This window comes from Sciurus vulgaris (genome assembly GCF_902686455.1).
Source record: "Sciurus vulgaris genome assembly, chromosome: 1".
NCBI lineage: Eukaryota > Metazoa > Chordata > Mammalia > Rodentia > Sciuridae > Sciurus > Sciurus vulgaris.
In genome coordinates, this window is record NC_136461.1 from 192,468,772 (window position 1) to 192,492,767 (window position 23,996).

Genomic DNA, 23,996 nt, shown 5'->3' on the forward strand with positions numbered 1-23,996 from the left:
GAGGGGACACAGGGGCCAGCGGACCACCTCGAAGAGAATCGCTCAGGTTGGGGGTGAGGTCAGGGAAGGTTTCCCAGAGGAACTGCTTAGCACAGTTTTAAAAGTACGTGACAGATGGAAGCAATTTGGGACCCCCATGTGCAGAGACCACAGGCCCATGTGGTAGCTATACAACTGAACTCTTTCTGGAGGCTTCTGCCCCTGTTGGCGGAGTCTTCTGGCTTCTGGCTGCAGCGCTGGGTGGCCAGGATGCCAGGCATTCCTCACTGCTCTTTCTTCTCCCCAGTGTCCAACAAGCACCCGTTTGTGGACAGCAATCTTCTCTACCAGTTCAGAATGAACTTCCGTCGGAGGAGAAGACTGATGGAGCTGCTCAATGAAAAGTCCCCCTCCTCCCAGGAGGCTCATGACAGTCCCTTCTGCCTAAGAAAGCAGAGCCATGACAATCGGAAATCTACCAGCTTCATGTCAGGTATGCCCGTTCCATGGCGGGGGTGAACTGTATTTGCCTTATGAGAAATGGTAGAGTAATACTTCTCCTTTGTGAAACTGTTCTCCAGCAGATTTTTATTTAAGAATAACCAAAATAAACAAAACAAAAGCAAAAAACAAGTTGTTCTCCGGCAGCTGGCTTAAATACCCTGAGGTCTGTCTTATGAAATTATATGCTTGAATTATAGAAGATCACTCAAGCTCATTCATGCCTTATTTACTTTTCATTTACAAACAACTCTCCTCCTCCTCCTCTTTCTTTTTTATTTGTTTTATGGTAGTAGGGACTGAACCTAGGGCACTTTACCACTGAGCCACATCCCCAGCTCTTTGTATTTTTAATTTTGAGACAGGGTCTCCCTAAGTTGCTTAGGGCCTTGCTAAGTTGCCAAGGCTGGCCTCAAACTTGTGATCCTCCTGCCTCAGCCTCCCAAGTCACTGGGATTACAAGTATGTGCCACCACCCCTGGCTCAAAAACAATTATATATCATTAATGATTCAGGATCCTTCTTTCCTTCTTTCCCTCCCTCCCTCCCTTCCTTCCTTCCTTCCTTCCTTCCTTCCTGTCTTTTGATACCAGGGTTTAAACCCAGGTGCGCTTAATCACTGAACCACATCCCTAGCCCCTTTTATTTTTTATTTTGAGGCAGGGTCTTGCTAAGTTGCTCAGGGCCTCACTAAGTTGCAGAGGCTGGCTATGAACTTGTGATCCTCCTGCCTCAGCCTCTGAGCTGCTGAGATTACAGGTGTGTGCTACTGTAACCACCAGTGATTGAGTTTTCTAAACCATAACTATGAAAGGACTTCTGTGTGTGTGTATACAGGTAACAATTAAAGGGCAACTGTCAACCCATCATCAAGAGTAACACAAGACAAAACTAGGAAAAGCCCAGTAGGAGCTCATAAAGCACACAGCCTGTGTGGTTCCGTGTGAAATCAAGCTGTCTCAGGTTTACTTACAATTAGCAATGGTATGTCACCAGTGGTGGTGATTGATGTCCACCAAGATAACACCAGAAAAGGTGAACGTGAAGAAAGTGTCATTTTGTTTAAGAGGGTGAGATGCTTAAAGGGGTGTTTTCAACTCCTCTGAAATCTTGGCTTTAACTCAAGGAACTTGCTGGCAGAAGGTCGGGAAGTGCTGGGTCTACCCCAGTACAAGTGGAGGTAGCAGGTCTGGGTTATGATAGGATTTGACGGAGAACGCTCACAAGCGTGTGCAGAGATGTTTCTAAGTCCCGGGCACCGAGACAACAAACCAGGTAGTGGGAAACTTCTCATTTAATTGGCACCACAAACCTAAGAGAAAGGATTTTTCATGTCTTCCTGTACAGGCAGAGAGGAATCGAGGGGCTGACCAGGGTTTGAAGTGGCAGACAGTTCCCTCCTGCTCTGAAGTTTGCTTTCTACTGCCCCTACCCAAACCCTGTTCATCCTGGTTCCTCAGACGTTGCAGGGCTGGAGGAGAGAATGAAGCATGAGCTGCTAAGGATAAATAAAAACTAACCCAAGGTCAGTGGCTTAAGCTTGTTCTCCAAGGTCAGCCTGGCCAGGCCTGAAAACACACCCATTTGCGTGTCGTCTGAAAGCTGTCGCCAATGCAAATGAGGAGTAAGTGTTCACTTTTGCATTGGGACAAAGGTTTACCTGTTACTTGAGTGGCCCCAGCAAACTTGAACACACGTTGATGTTGAGAAGGAGGCTGTGGTAACTGTAGTCCTCTGAAAGCCAGCATTTACTTTTTGCATCCTTGTGCCAGGCAGTGGGCAGGGTGCTCTCCACAGCTGCTTTCTTTCACATGGAGCCCTTCCCCCACTTGAGAGTCAGCCTCTTCCATGGCAGGAAGAACCAGATCAGAAAATTGAAGACGCTGCTCACATAACACTTTGAAAGTAGGAATATGTACTCTATATTTTAAGCTCCTTCTTCCATGGCTCTGAATATTTAATGGTCTAATATGAAACCAGGAGGCATTTACTGTCACTGTTTGTTTATCTCACGTGGAGCCAGCACTGAACGCACATCCTGGCAGGAACACCGGGGTTTGGTAGTTCTTGAAATAATGTCTTACTTTCTTGGACATTAGCTAATCCTCTGCTTGCACTAACTCTGTGAGCTAACATGGCTACTTCACATCAGGGAAACTGAGGCTCAGAGAACCGAAGGCAATAACTCCAATGTGCTGTAAGTGGCAGAGCTGCACCTCAGACTCCTGCTTCTCTGACTCCAAGGCCAGGGTGTGTTTTCCTGGCCAGCGTGACTTGCCCTGCTGTACCTTGCCTCTGGAAGCCTGGGCGCTGTAGGGAACCAAGAGGGGCCCGCACAGTGACTGTGTGTGTCTTCCCTTCTGCAGTCAGCCCCAGCAAGGAGATCAAGATCGTGTCTGCCGTGCGCAGGAGCAGCATGAGCAGCTGTGGCAGCAGCGGCTACTTCAGTAGCAGCCCCACCCTTAGCAGCAGCCCCCCTGTGCTCTGCAACCCCAAGTCTGGTGAGTGCAAGAAAGGCGGCCCCATTCCTGGCTGTGGGGACTTGGGCAGATGTGCCAGCTGGGCTCCCTGGTAAACAGATCTCCCTGAAATGGAGGGAGGCTAGTGTGCGGGCATCTTTGGAGAGCTGGCCCGTAGGGGAGAGAGCAGAATGGACGAAGGGAGAAATGGGTTGCGATTCGGTCTCAGTGGAGGCTGCAGTGGACCCCAGTGGAGCTCTGTAACTGGAAGGCCCTGCAGTCACATGGAGTCGTGTTGAGGAGACTGGGCTTTTGTGCCCACAAGTTAACCAGGTTTTAAATGCTGCTGTTCCAGAGAGGAGTGCATGACTGGCCAGGGCACTCTGTTTAGAGCAGTGGTTCCCAGAGACAGCTGAGGGCCATCTGTTGGGAGCTCTCCCAGCAGCTGGGAGGAGCCGGCAGCCCTCAAAGGGCAGCTGCGCACTCACTACAGCAGGTGCTTCCCCAGGCTGGAGGGCACAGAGACCTAGCAGAGGCTCGTGCTCTTAAGGAAGAATGGATCTATGCAAATCCACCTGTCTCTGGAATTCCTTTTAAAATCTGCTCATCAACCTCTATGGTCTTCACATGCCTGGAAAAAAATCTAGGTTCAAAGACTGTTGGACTTGTACGAAGAAACAGTTCTCCCTTGGCCTCATCACCCAGGAACCTGTACTCCATCGGCACTACCCCTTTCTCACTACCGCCTACCGGCCTGGTCCTCCCTGTTCTTCCCAGGATGAGGTGTGCGCCATCCTATGTCAAACTCCGGGGACCCCTCACCCCCAGTTGTTCAGTGCACTCTCCACCTTCCCTACAGGTGTCCCTTCAGGGGACTTTGTTCCTTCTGTTCATGTTTTCCCAGCATCAGATGTTGGCGATACAGAGGTGAGAGGCCATGACCTCTTCGCTCGGGGAGCACCTCATCCCTGTGGAGGAAAAATCAAAACATCAGTGAGACTTAAGGACTCCTCGATGTTGTTCAGAAGGCTTGCAGAGAAAATTGTCATCCAATGCTATAGTATCTAGGAAGGTGGCTGCTTTTCCTGATCTAACTTTTGTTTCCCTGCCTTCTGGGAACTGGTGGCAGGAATACACTTGCAACATGCAAGCGAATGAAAAAACTTGCTTCACTCCTGATTCTGACTGAAAAATCATTGAATGCCCATGTACTACTGGATTAATGGAGTGTGCCAGTAAGGGAGAATGAGACAGGAGAAGGACTTTCTAGAAATAGGATATGCCGTGCTTGTCTAGCATGTGCTAGGCCAAATTCCATCCCAGCACCACAATAAAAAAAAAAAAAAAAAATGAAGAAAAAGAACTAGAATATTTGAAAGTTGGATAGAAATCTGAAAGGCCTCCTCAGAGTTAAAAGCAAAAGATCTTAGTTTCAAAAAAAGGGGCAGTCACGCTATCTCCATTTTTCAATATATATATGTATGTATATTTGTATGTGTATATATATTTGTATTTGTGTATAAACATATGTATATATTTGCACATGCTAAGCAGTTACTCTGCCACTGAATTGCCTCCACAGCCCACCCATAGATGGATAGGTCAATAAAGAAAAAAAATTCTTTTGATACCAGAGATGGAGCCCAAGGGTGCTTAACTACTGAGCCGCATCCCCAGCCTTTTTTACTTTTTACTTTAAGACAGGGCCTCACTAAGTTTCTAAGGCTGGCCTTGAACTTACCATCCTCCTTCCTCAGCTGGTATTACAGGTGTGTGCTACAAGCCTGGCTATGTATATTTTTGATTGCATATAATAAAATGCAAACATGACAAAGTAAAAGCTATGTGTATTTTGATTGCATATGATAAAATATGAACAAAGTGTTAGTTATTTAAATTAGCAACACATCAGTGTGCTCTGAGGTGGGTTATACTGTTTTCTGTTTCTCCTTGCACCCAACTCAGAGGGAAGAATTCATTGATAAGTGGGCAGAAAAGGAAGCTGCCTTTCTTGGGTCTCTGAGGCTTAGAACTGTCAGGACTGAGTTGTGGCTCCTGCATCTGCTTCTTACCCATATTCTAATCAACTTCTCCTTCACCCTTGTGAAGGTTGCCAGTACCCTGTGGGCTCATCTATGATTTTTTTTTCTTGAGTAGATAACCAGGCCTTCAAAGTGAAGAATTTTAAAATTAACCACCTAGAAACACCAAGATGTATGTTTAGTGAATTATATAAATGCATTGTCAGACAACCCCCCCAAAAAAACTGTAGATATTACAACCATAATCAGTATCCTACTGAAGAGTTAGTTATCTTCCAAAGTTACGAAAAGAGAACACTAAAGATAATTTCCTGAGCCTCAAAGTTTCTAGTTTTTCAAAATAATAAAGAAATAAAGTACATTAAAATAAATGGTCAGTGTGATTCCTATATTCAGATTCATAACCCCTGAGGATTGATAGGGCATGGAGAGGGACTGTCTGCCAGGAATAAAAAAGATCTCAGGCTTCCACTTTTCTTATCTCCTTTCCATCTTCCGGGAGATTCTGTTCCCATCTGGATATTTGACCTACTCCCTTTTGTTTAGCGAACATAAAATCATTTTCTGTTTTATAAGCTTCTGAGAGGAAAAGTAGTAATCTCAGCAACCTGTAACCTCTGCAGAAGCATTTCACTGCCTTTAAGTGAGAGACTCTTGTTAGTTCTGGGCTGCATCCAACAGACAAGACCCAGCTGCTTGGAAATCATGCAGGCCTTGCCCCACACTGCTGTCCACTTGTGCAGGGCTGGCATCTGACCTCTTGTCACCACTCCCAAAGGGAATTAGAGCTGGTACTTGTCCAGGCTGACTCTGGTTCTGGCACCTTCTATTTCTTTGTGGTACTTCAGTCTGTGATGTCCATGTAAATTGGAATGGTCCCTGTCCCGTGATCAACTGTTCTGGAAGGCAGGGACCGTCCTTTCTGCAGTTCTTAATAAGTATATAATAGATGAGAAAGTTATTTGTGGGTTTTTATACAGCTGGTGCGTCAGGAATTGACTGCTGACTTTGCCATCTTAGTAGGCAACAGCAATAGCAGTGAGCCGATGAGAACACTCTGAGGAGGGCACCACAGCACACCACTCCACTGTCTTCCAGAGCTTCTGAGCCCTCTGTCCACTTACAAGACAGCATAGCACAGAGGGGTCAGTGCAACACAGTGGCTGAGAGTGTGGGCATGGACACTCAGTGTCTGACTTTGATCCTGATTCTGGAAGCTGCTAATTACCTCTAGGTCCTTGGCCATAAACAATTATTCTAGGTTTGTTTCCTCACATATAAAGCGGGGACAATGATGACCCTAACTCATTAGTTCTTGTGATAATTAACTGAATAATGGGTTACCTAACATGATACCCAACATGTGCTGAATTCTCAGAAAAATTCACCAGTGTTATTACTCTGGGCATAAGGCAGTATCATATGCAGTCCTGTGTTCCTGTGTTTTTTAGGAAACAAGTGGAGCTTTAAAGCATGGGATGCAGGCAGTATGGGAACAGGGTTGGATCAGGTTAGTGCTTGAAGCATGGCTGTCACACTGTTAGAGCTAGTTTTATTCTATCTTTGAAAAACACAAATGCATAATAGATTTATAAGAGAGAAATGGGAAAATTAGAGAACATGACATTTTGCTTTATAGGAAAACTTCGACCCTGCCCTTTGTCCCTTCCTGACACTTCTGCTTCCCTTCCTTTCACTGCCCACCTCCCCCTTCCCTCTGTGAGTTGGGATTCGGGTTACTTGTTTGCTGATATTTTGAGCACTAGCTGTGGGGCAGGGGTCTTGGCCACTGTAGTTCAGTAAGTATCTGCTGAATGGATGAAGGAAGCACTTGCAGATGCTCATTCCCTGATCCTGTGTCTGCCTCTCAGTGCTCAAGAGACCGGTCACTTCTGAGGAGCTCCTGACACCTGGGGCACCGTATGCAAGGAAGACGTTCACGGTATGCTTTTGCCTCGTATTTTCTCCTGTGAAACTCACTTTTCTGTCATATCAGCATGTTGATGTGTAGCTTATGGACTGAAGTGAAAACTCGTCCTAATTTTCTTTTGTTTTTAGCATGATTATGTGTCGTGAGTAAACTACATCATTAACATAGACAAAACACATTTCATTGTCTTTCCACAATGTCAGAATTTATTGAATAACAATAAATTCATGGGCTACACCACATTGATCAGTGGCAGTTCACTGAATACTTGTGGGTCACCTGGTAGTCATAAGCCAGGTAGTCATAAGCCAGAAGCCAGTTCTTTTTTATTTTATTTTTTTAAGGTTCTTGTATTCTAATTTTAGTTTCTAGTATCTATAACACTGAAGTCACACATCACTCTTTACACAATTATATATACAGGTTATAGAAAGGCTCAGAAGGTATTAAGGCAGCCACAGGATTTTGGTAGGCTGCATTGAGAGCAAAGGCAGGGAGAGATATGAATGCAGAGTCAAAGAGTCAGTGTAAGTGGTCAGTATGCAGAACTGTCAAAGCTCAGAACTTATTCTAGGCCAAGGTCTGCGTGGAAGGCATTTTCGCAGTGTCAACTTGAGATGTTATCTTGGGCGAGTTGTGTATGATCATCACTGGCAGGAGAAATCACACTCTGCTTAAACCCAAGGGCATACATTCAGCGGTTCATCATTGTGGATTTTCTTGGGCAAACTCAGGATAAGTGACCAGGTGACAGGAAAGCGGTGCTGTCATGACCAGTCTCAGGGTGTGCCTCCTTTTATGGACCTCTTCATTTGGTGGTCTGGTGTGTTCATAAGCACGTGGGTCTGTGTTTTCCCATATGAGTTTGATATACCCATCCATGTGCTTCTGATTAATCCAATGAGTTCCGAGGTTGACATTTTTATTAGTGTGATTAATTTATTTATCATTTTGTGGCTTATGGTTGTTGTAGGTAGATGGTTGTCTATTTGTACAAAGTATAGAGTCATTCCACCTCAGCACTTAAACTCAGACTTGAGTAACTTACAGCAAATTACTGCTCCACTTATAAAATTGAGCAACTCAGGTTTGGGCCCAGCCTGAAAACTATTGTTCTGTACATTATAGAGTAACTCAGAGAGGGTACAGCCTGCTTGCTACATTATGATAGGAGGCTTTTTTTGATACTAAGGCACTATAACACTTTAGGACTTTACATGATTTACATGTTATTCATATAGCATTTAAGTTCTTTTGGATATGTCCTTTAAAAAGGATTTTATGCACTTATACTAATGTAATTATGGATTTTTAAGGCAAATGGTAGTGCAAATAATGCCAACAATTTCTTCTGCATTACACTTAATTCTAAAAATCATTTAAGACATTAGCGGAGTCTTGAGGTAGAAAAAGGGAACTATCAAATAAATTGTTCCACTGTAAGGAATGGTGCCTTTGACCATGTCAGCAAACCCTGAGTTGTGAAGGCATCCGATTTGGGGCCCCGAGTGACTGTGGGCAGCTCCTGAAGCTCTGCCTGGGGGGAGGTGGTCTAGCCTTACTTCTGCTTCCCTCTGGCCCCATAGGTTTTCTTTAAAGAGTGTGGAAGTATTCTGATTGACAGCACCTCCCCCACTCCCCTTCCTTTCAGACTCCTCACATCTACATCAACTTCCTCTTTTATGCACTTCTCTTTCCTCCTATTTTCTAACTGTTGCACTACCTTAGGTAGAAACACACACACACACACACGCACACACACGCACACACACACAGAAGCTTTCCACATTCATTCACAATGCAAACATTTTTTTGAGGGCTACTTCTGTTGCTGAGCTAGAGGACTTAACATGAAAAGGCACTGATGTCTGTCTGTATCAGGGGAGAAGGCAAACTTTGCATTTGGAAGTAAAGTTTGTATAATAAACGAATAACAGCAAACCCTCAAATCACTGAAGTGCCTAAAAATCTTGAGAATTTCCACAAAAATTCCCGTCGGCATTCCTGTTTTCCTGTCTCCAGCTTTCCTTCTTTCCTCCCTCCCTCCTTCCTTCTTTCCTTCCTTTCCTTGGGACTGTGGATTGAACTCAATGGTACTCTACCACTGAGCTATATTCCCAGTCTTTTTTATTTTTTATTTTGAGACGGTCTCTCTGAGTTGCCCAGACTCAAATTTGCACTCCTCCTGTGTTAGTCTCCAGAATCACTGGAATCACAAGTGCATGCCTGAATCATTTTATTTTCTTGGTATAGAAAATTGTTTCGAGAAATCCTAGGCTCTTCATATTTCTTATCACTAGTAACTTAAATTGTTAGTCTAGACTTGAGTGACCTAGCTAAATAATAGTCTATCATTTGGATCCAGAGGAAAAGGACAAACTGGGGTAGAGATTGGATTTGGAGAGAAATTTCAACCATGTTTTTAAGATCTTCTAAACCTTCTACTAGATTTCAATATTGAATTGTTGAGCTGCCTAAGAAAGAGGCAGTCTGCCAGTTATTTATTGAATAGTGCCCTCCCAAAAGCAACTTCCTTCTTCCAAACGGGTTCCGTTTCTCAACCACATTTTCCACAGAGATGTGCCTGTGTTCAGAGTAGAAGCAAACTATTCTATCTTGCGACAAGGTAGCGAGGAAGTGGAGGCAGATGTGTCATGGCACATGCTTAGTCCTGGGCTGGTTTTCTCTCTGTTGGGAGGACAGGCAAATTGCCAGGGACTGCCTGCCAATTGCTGATTGTGGTTTTTCCTCTCTAGATTGTTGGCGATGCGGTTGGCTGGGGCTTTGTGGTACGAGGAAGTAAGCCGTGCCACATCCAGGCGGTGGACCCCAGCGGCCCAGCAGCTGCGGCAGGAATGAAGGTACTTCTGGGCTTTTCTGACATGGTTGTGTCTGTCCTGGGTCCAGGTGGCATTGACTGCAGTTCTTCCATGGGAGCCACAGCCCTCTCAAGTTGTGCCCTTTCTCATTTGTAATCGCCACACCCTTTACCTCTCCTAGGGTCTTCCTTCTCCTCTAACAGCCCAGTGGGAATACTTCCAGCCCTATTTAATTATTTGATGTCATCTATGCTTTCTCTCCCTAAGTGTTTTGGTTCCATTTTTGTCAAATTTTCCTCTCCTTTTCCCAGTGGGGTCAAGATGAAGCCAAAAGCATATGATGCGGCAACCAGGAAAGAAGGTTTGCCCACTTCCTGTCTCTACTTTGTAATCTCCAAACTCCCATTGTTTATCTTTCTTTTTCTTTTTCTTTTTTTCCACATTTCTCCCCTTAATGCTGAATTTAGGGGCGGGGAGGGGAGATATATATTTCTTTTTGCTTAAATCTTATATCAAAGTCTGCTATTTCTGTTGTAGGCAAGGTGCATTCCTGTGGGTATATGTCACCAGTAGGTCACACTAGACCCTAATGAGCACATATTGAGAAAAGAAAAGTTATGGAATTTGAAGAGATCTAGAGTCATATCTTGAACTTGCTAGTTACTGGCTTTTTGAGCAACTTTTGTGACATCTCAGAACCCATTTCCTCTTCTCTGAAGTGGCAATAATATTTCCCGCAATTCTTTTATGAATTACATATTTGGAAATATTTGATAAAATAGAAACAGCTACAGAAGTATCGATCGAATATTGAATAAATTTAAGATTTTTGGACAATGATTTTACGTATTGTTAAGTATTAAAGTGATGCATGTCCAAGAAAATTTGGGAAACAGGCAGGCCTAAAAAAAGCTAAAATTACCTGTCATCTTCCTTAATCCAGAAATGACAACTAGTAACATTTTAAAAGCAGCCTTATGGATGTATAATTGGCACCCAACAGAGTAATACCATTCACATTTTGATTTTTATTTTTCTAGACTTATATGCATATATGTAAATACATTGTCTTTATAACAGAAAAAAGAATGTTGAAAGCATTGGTTTTCTCAGAGCATGAAGCGCCTTTATCTAGCCCAGTTTTGTTCTGTTGTCTGTGAAACATTTCACAGGGCATATCGATCTCAGTTATCTAGGGCATGGGAGGACGTGGCAAGCTGGAAAGCTCCAGCTCACTCTCACCATTCGCTCATCAGTGTCTTCGTCCTCTCCTTTTTCTGGTGCAACAGCCAAACACAGGAACAGCCATGATTTGAATCTCCACCTGTCTGGTTCCAGCATGTGTCCTCTGGCGTTGGTGTGCACACTGGGAATAAAAGGGAGCCAAGAGCTGCACCTTTAGTGCCAGTTTAGGTAATCAGGCTGGTATGATTAGATGCTGGCCCTGCGCCCTGATTTCACAACCTTGTCTGAAATGGGGAGGCACTGCCTGGTGTACCCTGTGCCCCGGGCAACCGTGGAAGCCTCACTGGCTAAAGTGGTCAAGGAGAGAGACCTGCCCTGCCTTCTTACTACCACAGCAGGCACGGTACCAAAGAAACTCAGCAGGAAAGTTGGCTGGGAACGGAAAGGGCAAGCACTTGCATCTGTGCCGAGGCTGAATTTTTCATTTTCTAATGGAACTCTTGGCTGTGGGAAGGATTTTACATTTTATTTCCACAGTAAAGTACCCAGTATAAATGATTTTTGGCACAGAGCTTCAGTTCTGAGCATGCATTCATTCACATGAGGATTTGGCTTAAAGCACATTTCCTTTGAGGAAAGCAGTGGATTTATATCGCAACTGAAGAACTTGTTTTGCCTAGCCAAGTGTACCAGGAATATAATTGATTTTAGTTCATCTCTGCCAATTAACATGTATAACCATTCTGGGCATGTCGACTGATTAAATTAATTAACTATCTACTGTACTTACCTGGGCAGATAGGTTTCCCGATATACATATTTTCCATTTTATAAACTAATACATCAGATGGTTTATATTTTTATTTTCTCTGGACGTATACAATGGTTTTCATATGTCCTAGAGCAGTATAGAATTCATTAGAGCAGTTCTTCCACAATTGTATACCATAGGCTCTCTGATTCAGCAGAATATTCTATTCTGAGCTTCTCTACTTTAGTCTTATTTGTATTCTATTTTATTTTATTTACAGCACTAGGGATGGAATCCAGGGGTGCTGCCCCACTGAGCCACATCCCAGCTCTTCTTTTAAATTTTTTAAAATTTTGGGACAGGGTCTCTCTAAGTTGCCAAGGCTGAATTTGAACTTATGATCATCTGACCTCAGTGTCTCGAGTTGCTAGGATTACAGGCATGCACTGTCATGTCCAACTTAAAACCATTTCAGACTGTGTACATTTCATACCCTTCTTAGAAATTAAGAAAACAAATTAACATATTAAAAATTCTGATAAATCTGGTGGGGGGCAAATTTTTTAAATTAAAATCTTTTTAATTTTTACAGACTGTATTTTGATTCATTGTACACAAATGGAGTACAACTTTTCATTTCTGTGGTTTACGTGATGTAGATTCACACCATTCATGTAATCATACATGTACATAGGGTAATACTGTCTGTTTCATTCTACTCTCTTTCTGTCCCCCACCCCTTCCCACCCCATTTTCCTCTACACCATCCAAAGTTCCTTCATTCTTCTCTTCCCCCTGCCACCCATCCCCCATTATATATTGTCATGCACTTATCAGAGAAAACATTCAGCCTTTGGTTTTTTGGGCTTGGCCTATTTCACTTAGCATGGTATTTTCCAATTTCATCCGTTTACCAGCAAATGCCATAATTTTATTCTTCTTTATGGTTGAGTAATATTCCATTGTGTGTGTGTTTCTTTATCCATTTGTCAATTGAAGGGCATCTAGGTTGGTTCCACAATCTAGCTATTGTGAATTAAACTGCTATGAACATTGATGTGGTTGCATCACTGTAGTATGCTGATTTTAAGTCCTTTGGGTATAAACCGGGGAGTGGGATAACTGGGTGAAATGGTAGGTCCATTCCAAGTTTTCTGAGGAATCTCTATACTGTTTTCCAGAGTGGCTGCACCAATTTGCAACTCCACCAGCAATGTATGAGTGTGCCTTTTTCCCCACATCCATGCTGACACTTATTATTGCTTGTGTTCTTGAGAATAGTCATTCTAATTAGCGTTAGATGAAATCTTAGGGTGGTTTTAATTTGCATTTCTCTATCAGGGATGATGAGCACTTTTTCATATATTTGTTGATCATCCATATACCTTCTTCTGTGAAGTGTCTACCCATTTCCTCAAATTTTGTTTAAATTGTTTAACATAGCCTTCTACCATTTGAGAGAAACACTCAAATGGAGCCTTTATTGGTTAAGATAGATCTCAAACTGTTAGATGATGCCTCTGGCCAAACTGTATTGGAATGAAATCTATACAAATATTGTTTTGAATTGCACTGTTGAGTGGTTGGTTAAATGAAAATGATGGCGAATGTCATGCCCTTTGAATAATTTAGCCATGTTTATTCAATAGAGATAACTTTATGTATTATTTTCTGACCTAAAACACTGACTAAAATATCTCATATTTACCGTGTATTTTAGCAACATGATTTCAGTTTTATAAAAAGCCAGTTGTATAATCTAATCCTGAGGACTCGTTTCCTCCAACCTGCCCTGCTTTAAGGTTTTGGTGGTACGGTTCGGTTCTCCCAGGGGGTCTAGGGGGAAGGTCAGATTGACCTGCTTGGTCTGCCTGATAGAAGTTGTCCAGTGTTTCACATCTGTATTTTTCAGCATGTAGTATACACCAGGCATATTTTTTTGAGTGGCCAAAGTTTCCCCAGAAGATATAAGTGGCCACCTTGCCATCAGTGTCCCCCTCTATACTAGGCTCACTCTTCACTCTGCCTCCTCCTAATTTCCAATGGGAACAAAGCTGTGAGTCTGACCTTTAGACTCTTCTATTCAAGGGAGTTTCTTTTTCCCACATTTTTTATTGGTGCATTATTGTTATATATAATGGCAGGATTTGTTGTTATATATTTGTATATGCCCATAAGATAACAATATAATTTGGCCAATAACATTCCTCAGTATTTCCCATTTCCCTTCCCTTTTCCCTCCTCCAGGGGAGTTTTTGTTTCTTTATTTTGGCTGGTTAATTCCATTGCTTTACTTGCCCAGACAGAGACTATCTTGAAACTTAGTTTCTCATGTTTACCATGTCTCTTTTATTTTATCTTGTTATAGGGATCAAAAAGTTTTAGGATGTGGGCCACCAGATTGGACAAGACAGGTCCAGACTAAAGAGACTAGTTCTAGTTTTCGTGTTTTAACACTTCAAGACCTTCCCAGACTCAATGGAGAGCTTTTTGCCTGACTCAGATGGAAACTGTTTTTTTTTTTTTTTTTTTTTTTTTTTTTTTTTTTTTGGCACTGAGGATTGAAGTCAGGGGCATTGTACCACTGAGGTATACCCCTAGTCCCTTTTATTTTTTGATTTCAGTAAAGTCTCGCTAAGTTTATGAGGCTGGTCTTGAACTTGGATCCTCCTGCCTCAGCCTCCTGAGTTACTGGGAGTACAGGTGTGTGCCATTGTGCCCAGCTTAAATGGAACTCTTAATCCATGATCACAGTACACCTTCATGTCTGCATTAAAATGTGTCTCTGGATAGTCTGGAAGAACTCCAGAACAATTGTGTCATTGGGAAAGTGGTAATATCTACCTCAGTTCTCTTCTGGTCTGGAGTAGGTAATGTGTCACCTTGGTAGCTAAGCCATGGTGCCCAGTTCCTCAGAGTTCTTCATGCCTGTCACCTCTACAGAGCTGATTTAAGCTGGTGGGAACTGGCCATCAATTCAGGTGTTGGACAGGACCACTGAGATGCATGCTGGGAACATGCCGGGTGGACATGGGGAGGTGTCCAGCCTGACTTCAGTTGTAACAGAATTGAATTCTGGTAACATGTTAGACTTTTCCACTGTCTCAACCTTGTTTTAATTTTTGTTTTAACTCCAATCTGTTTCTTTTCTTTCCTTACTTTTCTTCCTGCTACAGTAGCTCATTTGTTCCCAAAACCAGAAAGGGAACATGTAACAGAGGTCCCCAAATATATCTGTCTTTGTTTTTAGCTTTAAAATAAATCAAGACCCACATGTAAAAGAAAATGATTCATTACACTTTTTTTTCCCCAATAATGTGCTACATGATTCTATGCTGCTCTCTTCCCACCCCAGGGGTAGAGAACAATGGCTATAATGGCATTAAAATTCTCCCTTGTCTAGCATTTTTTAATTTGAAGTTGCTCTCATTTTAAGTGTTCTTTTACTTAGAAAATGAAATCCCTAGACTCCTGACTTAGAGGACCTTTCATTGTCCTTACAACTCTAGAGTGGAGCATGAAATATGGAAAATATCAAGTTTGGTCCACCAATGCACTACATTTGTATCTCCTTGTTCCCCACATTTTCCATTTGCTGACTTTTCACTCCTCTTTGGGAATTTCATACCAGCAGCTACTATTCCTTTCAGTGCAAAGGGGAAAGGAGGAAACTTGAAAAGGGACCATGGTTTCCTGAGTGTCTTCTATGTGCCTGACCCATACCTTGCTGTCCATTCTCTTCATGAGCCTTTTTAATGTCTACAGTAAAATACTAATGGGAGAGCAGAGATTCAGAAGGAATCTCTCAGTCCTCTCTCCTCTAGTCTGCTCTGTTGTAAAGGAAGGCTGTTCCTCTTCCCCAAGCTGTTTAGCAGGCTGCACTCGAATGACTGATTTGAACACTGGCATCACGTCACAATTGTTCTTGCCTGCCCCTCTCTCTATCACGCCACTTAACCGCATTTCTGGGCCACACTGATCACCTTATCCTGCATGATCCTGTAATAGGCACCCTTCATTCTATCTGGGCAGACTTTTTACATTTCACTAAATCTCATGATCAGGCCTGTGTCTGGCTCTTAAGTAAATCTCATTAATTGACTCTGGCACTTAAATGCTCTGATGGCTTCCTGTCACAATGAGAATAAGCTCCAGATGCCTTTCATGGACTTCAGAGTCCTCAATCTGGTTCTGCAGATCAGGACCTCATCTCCTGCACTGTGTTGCTTACAGCCCTCCTGGCTTTCTCTTTGTGCTTCCCAAATATCAGGTTTGTTCCTGCCCTAGGAAAGATGGCTGGTTCCATCCTTGTCTTTCTAATCTCAGGGTACATGTTGATTTTTTCAGAGAAGCCTTCCTTAAATATCCTGTGATATTCTCCTATCTTCCTCCAGCTATTCTTCATCACATCACCCTGCTCTCTTGATTATTTCAGTCTGCTGTCTCAAAAATACTATAAACTGGGACGTGTCAATGACAAACGTTTGTTTGGAAAGTCCAAGATCAAGGTACTGGTGGATCCAGTGTCTGGCGAGGACTGCTACCTGGTTTGCAAAGCCTGTCTCCTTGCTGTGTCCTCACATGTCAGAGAGCAGAGAGAGGAGCGAATCCTCCTCTTGTCTTCTTGTGAAGGCATCAGCCCCATCCATCCTCATGACCTAATTCCCTCCCAAAAGCCCCACCTCTATGTTCTTCTCGGGAAAGGCTCAGGGAACTCATGTTTCGAGCACCTGCATTGTGAACTCAAACCTTTTACATGTATGGTCTTGGCTTTTGAAAGTGGATGAGTTACAGTCTCCCTACGTCACAAGTGAGGAGACCCAGTTAATCCCTTCCCTGGTTACCAGGTTGTAAATGTCAAGAGCTAGATTCAAATCTGCTTTCCCTGACCCGGAACCCATACTTCTCATAGTATTATTTCAAGAAATACAAACCCTGAGGCACAGCCCAATAGATGACATGTCCCACAAAAATCTTAAACCCAGGGTAAACTGCTCTTGGATTCTTGACCTTTCATGTCTACTGTGGAGAAACCCTATATTCTAGTCAAAGTGCATTGGTAGAGTGTTCACATGTCATCTGGTTGACTCAAAGAAGATCAAATAAGTAGTTTTTGTCCCTGGCACTGGCCCCTCCTTAGGTGAGGACTAGATCTTGCAGTGTCTTCCAAGTAAAAAATCTAAAATACTCACTCTTAGTTTTATGAAACATTTGTTAGAGCCAACAGTTCAGCCTGTAGGCTCTGAAGGAATCTGAGCCATATTTACAAATAAGGGACAAAGGATACCCTTGCTTTTTTCTGGAAAGTTTATTTTTCTTGTGGGAATAATTAAATCCTGTCAGAAACAGTATTCCAGTTTTCATGCTGCTCTGTGCCAAGTCTCAGAGGGATTTCAAGACTCCTGGCTTCTTTTCTTGTTTCCTGCTGTGATGAATTGATGGATGTGGACTGGCTCCATCTCTTTTCTCTGTTTGCTTTTTTCTTTGCATGTTTATGTAGAAACAGAACTATCTGAGTCAGAATAAGGAATTAGTGACCATTATGTCCTTTTTCCCCCCTCTTAAAAAATGACTTTTTCACACAGAGAAAAACATTTCAAAATCTTGCCTATTGATCTTCCCTCCCCAGGGACCTAGTGCTGTGTTATTTCATGAACCAAAAGAGGCCCGGTACCTACCTAATTAGCCAGGACAGTTTGGGCACGGAAGTAAATTGTGGAATGACCCAACATCCACACAGATTGTTTAAAAAATACCTCATGTGATGTTTTAAAAGTAGCTCCTTTCCAGGCGACTTCAGGGTTCAGGGGTTGTTGGGTGCTCTGAGCCATGGCTGGCCCTTGCAGAGAGGTTGCCTCCCAGGTGACAGGAGGAGGATACTCTGCTTGCTATTGGGCAGGACTGGGAGGGGAGAAATAACTCCTGTGCCCGGGAGGGACCTGCCAACAGCAGAGGGCCACTTCCCAGGGCTTGGCTCAGATCCATCTTGTGTCTGTTCCCTTCCTTAGCACGGAGTCTTCCCTGTGCCCGGCTCTGACTGTCTTCACGTGCGTATTGACCTGTGCCTTGTGCTCGGCATTATGTTAGGACGTCCTGGGATTTACAGTTGAGAGAGGGAGAGAGACATTAAGCAAATACTTCCCCTAGTGAACATAGAATTACAGTAGGAAAGGGAAGGGGGGACCAAAAAACAGTGCTTCCACCTGTGCAGATGAGATGAGAAGGGAATGAGAAGGGTCACTCCCCAGGCTTCCAGGGGAAGGAAGGCCTGAGCTGAGACCCAAAGAACGAACAGAAACCAGCTAAGTGGTGTGCACACTGCATATGTACATGTGTGCACAGGACTGGGTGTTCATGTGTGCACACACACACAGGTTTTATTCTATAGGGTGGGGAACCCAGAAGGTAGCATGATGCCTTGCAGCAAAGAATGTCATGACCAGACTGCAGTGTGAGGAGAATTGGGGAAGGCAGGAGCTGTGAGTTTGGGAAGTTTCTTGCCTTTTTTTTTTATTATCAGCCCCATGAGGAACAGGTCTAAGATATGTTTTTCATCCCTGTGAAATATGAATACCAGTGATTTACAGATTACCTGTTTATCTGTTATGTTCTACTGTATGTATACAGTGTACATACATATATATATTCTATATGTATTTATACTGTATATATATGTATACACACACACACACACACACCTGCTTTATACTTAAAAATAGGATAAGCTGGGTGCAGTGACTCACATCTGTAATTCCAGTGACTCAGGAGGCTCAGGTAAGAGGATTCCAAGTTCACGGCTAGCTTCAGCAACTTGGCAAGGTTCTAAGCAACTTAGTGAGACCCTGTCTCAAAATAAAAAATAAAAAGGATGAGGATATAGCTGAATAATCCAGTGCCCCCGGATTCAACCTGTCCAGTACTGCTAAATCAGTCCAAATGATTTGATCAGTGTATGTGTATATATAAACACACAACTATGCACACATACATGCCAATTTTTTTCAGACCCTAAGAAACATTTTTGTCCTTTCAGGGCTATGTCCTCTCCCCTCCATGGAAAGCATGATTTAGAGGAAGGAAGAGGCTCAAGAGCTTTATAAAATCATGTCCTAAATTGAGACACAACTTTCTTATTTATTTATTTATTTTTAAGTTTTTAAATTTTTAAAAATTTTTTTACATACTACTTTTTTTGATTCATAAACCTTTTCATTCTTGCATTACTTTTTTAAAATTTATTTTTATTGTAAACAAATGGGATACATGTTGTTTCTATTTGTACATGGAGCAACAGCACACCATTCGCATATTCATACATTTACACAGAGTAATGATGTTTGATTCATTCTGTTATTTTTCTCCTTCCCCCCACCCCTCCCACGCCTCTTTTCCTTCTATACAGTCCCTCCTTCCTCCATTCTTGCCCTCCTACCATCCCCCCATTATGTGTCATTATCAGTGAGATCATTCGTCTTTTGGCTTTTTGAGATTGGCTTATCTCACATAGCATGATATTCTCCAATTTCATCCATTTGCCTGCAAATGCCATAATTTTATTATTCTTTATAGCTGAGTAATATTCCATTATATATATATACCACACTTTCTTTATCCATTCATCAATTGAAGGGCATCTAGGTTGGTTCCATAGTCTGGCTATGAATTGAGCAGCTATGAACATTGATGTGGCTGTATCTCTGTAGTATGCTGATTTTAAGTCCTTTGGGTATAGGCCAAGGAGTGGGATAGCTGGGTCAAATGGTAGGTCCATTCCAAGTTTTCTAAGGAATCTCCACATTGCTTTCCAGAGTGGCTGCACTAATTTATGAGTATGAGTGTACCTTCAATGTATGAGTGTACCTCAATGTACAGCAATGTATGAGTGTACCTTTTTCCCCACATCCTCGCCAACACCTATTGTCGCTTGTATACAGACTACATTTTGATTCATTATACACAAATGGGGTACATCATTTCATCTGTGGTTGTACATGATGTAGATTCACACCATCCGGAGACATAACTTCTATGCAGTGACACACATGGCTTTTAAGTGTGTTTGCACGTTTGGTTAGATGTGCACACGGTGTCACCACCAGTCAGATTGTAGGACATGCCACTCCAGAAAACTCTTCACATACCTTTCCTGTCAACCCCTCCACCAGAGGCAGCCACGGACATGATTTCTGTCACAAAAAACTAGGTTTTTGGAGTCAGATGGATCCTGGTGTCCCTCCCCCTGCCTGTGTATGGTTTGGCAGATCATTTTGCATCCCTGGGCCTCTCTCTCATCTGCTGGCTGAGGACGTTTGTGGTCTCTTCCTCCAGGCTGGGTGAAGGGTTGAGGGAGGTGCTATGTGCTGAGCCTCTCTCCGGGCCAGGCACTGGCCCTCCCCTCCGTCCCACAATGAATACGTGGGCACATCTCCAAGAGCCCAGCTGTAGCCAGTTTATAAAATAAAGCTAAAGATCTCTTCAGTCCTGGACTTTGTCTCAGTGTCCCTGAGCTTCACGCTTGCCAGTCCAAGCTGCCCACTGCACTGCCCTGCCCAGTCCTTCTGTTTCCTCTCATTTCTGTTCCTAACCTTGTCTAGAGAGCCACCACCACACTGCTGGGTATGGGGACACAGGTTCTTCCTGACTGGCTTCATCTTGACCACTGGCAGCCCTGTCACCAAACGCCATGTTCCACTTCCAGAAATCTCCAGGAGCATCTCTGTCTCTCCTGGCCAGTCATCTCATTCTTTTCATCTGGCCCATCACATCTCTACTCTCTTGAGGCCCATTTCACCTAGGGCTTGAGTTTGTTACTGGCACTGGGTTGTAATGAATACCCAGATTTCCGTGTCAGACTCCTGAGTTTAAATCCCAGCTTCACAACTTTTTGTTAGTACCAAGGAAAATTGCTTCAACTCTGAGCCTCAAATTTTTCACCTTGGAAGTTTTCTTATAGAAGTCATGAACTAATGCAGTATGTGTTCCAGCCCATGAACCATGTAATATTGTTCATGCTGACCAACAAATATTTGTAGGTGTCATTTTTTTATATTGCTTATTATAATTATTGTTTTCTTCCAAGTCTTCTGATTTTTAAATAGGTTTATAAACAAAACCGAAGTAACAAAATGTAGCTGAAAGGAGATCCATGGGGAGAGGGGATGTAATTATGTGTCACATCACATCTTAGAAATACTTAATTTCAATGTCTCATCTTAAAGGCAATGATAATTGCTTCATGTATAACCATGAGGATGAATAAGAAAGTGTCTTAGTTCTTTTCCTGTTGCTTTAACAAAATTCCTAGAATAGGTATGCTACAGTACAGAAGTTATTTAACTCATGGTTCTGGAGATTGGGAAGTCTAGAATATGGTGCCAGCCTGAATAAGGGCCTTCTTGATGCTTCCCAATATTGCCATGTATCACATGGGGAGACAGAGCAAAGCATGCAAACTCGGGTCCCTCTTCTTATAAAGCCACTAATGCCATCATGTGGGACCCACCTTTTTGACCTTGTCTAATTCTAATTACCTCCACACCTCCAAATACCACTAGTAAACAAATTTGGGGATTATATTTCCAACAGGTGAATTTGGGGAGTGGGGGACATATTCCACCATAGCCACATCTATTTCCAAAGCCATAGTCCTTGATTTCTCCATGACTGGTCTAGCAGGACTATCATACCACAACAAACTTAAACAGCAGAAATTGATTCTCTCACAATGCTGGAGGCTGGGTACCAGCATGGATAGGTTCTAATAAGGGTCCTTTTCCAAGAGAGCAGGATCTGTGGTGTCTCTTCTTCTGAGGCCATTAATCCTACCAGGGCTCCTCCTTTATGACCTCTTTAACACTAATTACTTCCACTGGAGGTTAGGGTGTCCACATATGAATAGAGGGACAGGATGGGGAGCACACTATTCAGTCCACAGCATCGATCAATCCAAGCATCTTGGGAATTAAAGACAAACATGATGGTGTCTTTACTCTGTCTACTGGGATGGGGCAGGTGACTCAGAAGATTCTACAGTTTCAGGTTGTGTGTCTGTTTCAATTAAGTAATGAGTGACAAAATCCTTCAAAAGACATAAAATCCTTCAACATATATAGTTGCTCTTGTCATGGGAAAGCTGGAAGGAGAGCAGCTCAGGGCTGAGTTGTGTCTGTGATTTTGATCATCTATCTGGTTTTTCACTGTGTTTAGCTTCCATTCTCGAGGTGACTTTGTGGTCAAACATGGATGCTGATATGGCAGCAATTATTTCTGCATTCCGGCCACTCTGAAGGGAAGAAGGGAAGCACAGGGCACTATCCCTCCTTTAAAAATACTTCCTGAGAGTTGCACATACTACTTCTTTTGTGTCCACTGGCTCGAACGTACCACACATGGCTACCCTTAGATGCAAGAAAATGTGGGGAATGTACATTTTATTCTGGGTGACTGTTTGGGCTTGATTGGGTCCTGTCCCCCAGTCCTAATCCCTAGTGCCTCAGAGGTTGACCTTATTTGGAAGCAGGGACTTTACTGAGGAAAAGTTAAGATGAGGTTATTAGAGTGGCCCCAATTCAATGATTGGTGTCCTTATAAGAAGAGGAAATTGAACATAGGGACAGATGCACAAAAAGATGATGTGAAGCCACCCAGGGAGATGTCCACATGACTGGAGTGATGGATCTACATGCCAAGGAATGCCAAGGATCACTTACAGAATAGAAAAAACCTGGACATCACAAGGAAGGATTCAATTCTACAGCCATCAGAGAGAGCAAGGTGACACCTTGATTTCACACTTCCAGCGTCCAGAGTTGTGAGACAAAACATTTCCATTGTTCTAAGCTATTGTTCCAAGTTTGGGGGACTTTGTTACAGAAGCCCTAGGAAACAAATACAGTAGCCATGTCCAGAAAAAACATGGAGGTTCTATTAATAAAGAGGATCAATGGATATTGGGGGACAGCTAATAATTTCTGTCATTGCCCAGAAAAAAAAAAAAAAAAAAGCACAAATATCAATTCAACACATATTTACTGAGTGCCTACCACCCATGATACCTTATGGGACCCAGTTGGGAGCAAAGACAACAAGGTCCCTGCCTTTGAAGCTTCAGGTTTAGTAATGAGGCAGCTATTAATGACCTGCAAATACTTATTACACGCAAACATTTAATTATAAACTGTGGGACACATGTTTGGCAGAAGCATTACTGAAGGCTAGACTTGGATTCATACATTACAGATAATTGCATATTTGCACATTTCATCCATTTTCAGAGTTCGACAGTGACGACTCTGAAGCATGCATGGAGTCTGTCATTTTGAGTCTCTTAACTCTACCCACCGTTTCTTCTGCCAGATGAAATCAAGTATCTTTAGTCTTACGGTTAGAACTTATGGTCCTCCAAGGAGAGCCTGTGAGAGAAAGTGAAATGATGGGAACTACAGTGAGAACACTGGTTTGCCACAAGGTCAGGTCACTGGAACAGAAATCATGGGTACTGAGTTGATTGAAGGCTTTGTTTTGCACATTCCTGAACCTCCTCCACTCTCTTCCATCTCAATAAATAACATCCACATCCACCCAGTGGCCTGGGCCAGAAGTCTAGAAATCAGCCTTGCTCTTTTCTTTTTCTTCTGGTTTAAGATACTTCTAAAATGTATCTTGAATGAACAAATCTCATTTTTACTTTTCTAAAAGGATTTGAGCATGTCAGCAGATGTTCAGTCAATATGTTAGATACAAAAGCAACAGGCAGCCCTGAGCCTCTGTACATTACTAAAAAGGTAGTTTTTCATTTAGTGATTGGGAACATATTCTCCTCTTTCAGTGTTTAGTGGATAGCTGATAAAAGCTCTAAGATATATTAAAGTAATGCTTGTTGAGTTATACGACATACTAAGCACCATGCTAGGTACATTATATCTTTCTTATCATTTGAGATAATAATGCTTGGACATAGTTATTGTCTCCATTCTTACAGATAGAAAAACAATGAGATTCAGAGATGTTAAGAAATTTGCATAAGGTCAAGACCTGAACATGAATTCATGTATGCCTGGAACTTGATCCTGTGCTTTGGGATTATTATTGCACATGTATGGGACTGATTATCTCAAATGAAGGCATAGGCCAAAAATTCCTTTCATATTGTAGGGATTTAGATAATCTTGTGGCCAGAGCACAGTGTTACATTTGGGGCCACTCTGCATGGGCTCAGGGTGTACAGCTATATTCTCCAAGAACATAATACCAATTGATGGTCTTTTGAGGAAGTGAAAAGTTCACATCAACAAAATTTTAAAAACTGAAAGTTGAGTTCTGGAAACAAGG

At 42.7% G+C, this 23,996-nt stretch overlaps 1 protein-coding gene across 2 annotated transcripts in view; it reads left to right on the forward strand.

The window, feature by feature from the left end:
• Positions 1 to 23,996, forward strand: part of DEPTOR (DEP domain containing MTOR interacting protein) — a 140,265-nt gene that overhangs the window by 88,782 nt on the left and 27,487 nt on the right. Inside the window, exons 5-9 of one of the 2 annotated variants that reach the window (XM_079141724.1) lie at positions 287 to 472; positions 2,847 to 2,981; positions 6,853 to 6,923; positions 9,668 to 9,772; positions 10,042 to 12,191. In XM_079141724.1, the coding sequence (XP_078997850.1) occupies positions 287 to 472; positions 2,847 to 2,981; positions 6,853 to 6,923; positions 9,668 to 9,772; positions 10,042 to 10,071 (527 nt within the window). In that variant the 3' untranslated portion in view covers positions 10,072 to 12,191. Of the gene's footprint in view, positions 1 to 286; positions 473 to 2,846; positions 2,982 to 6,852; positions 6,924 to 9,667; positions 9,773 to 10,041; positions 12,192 to 23,996 lie in introns of those variants that run through there. The other variant, XM_079141723.1, reaches the window with a different exon arrangement.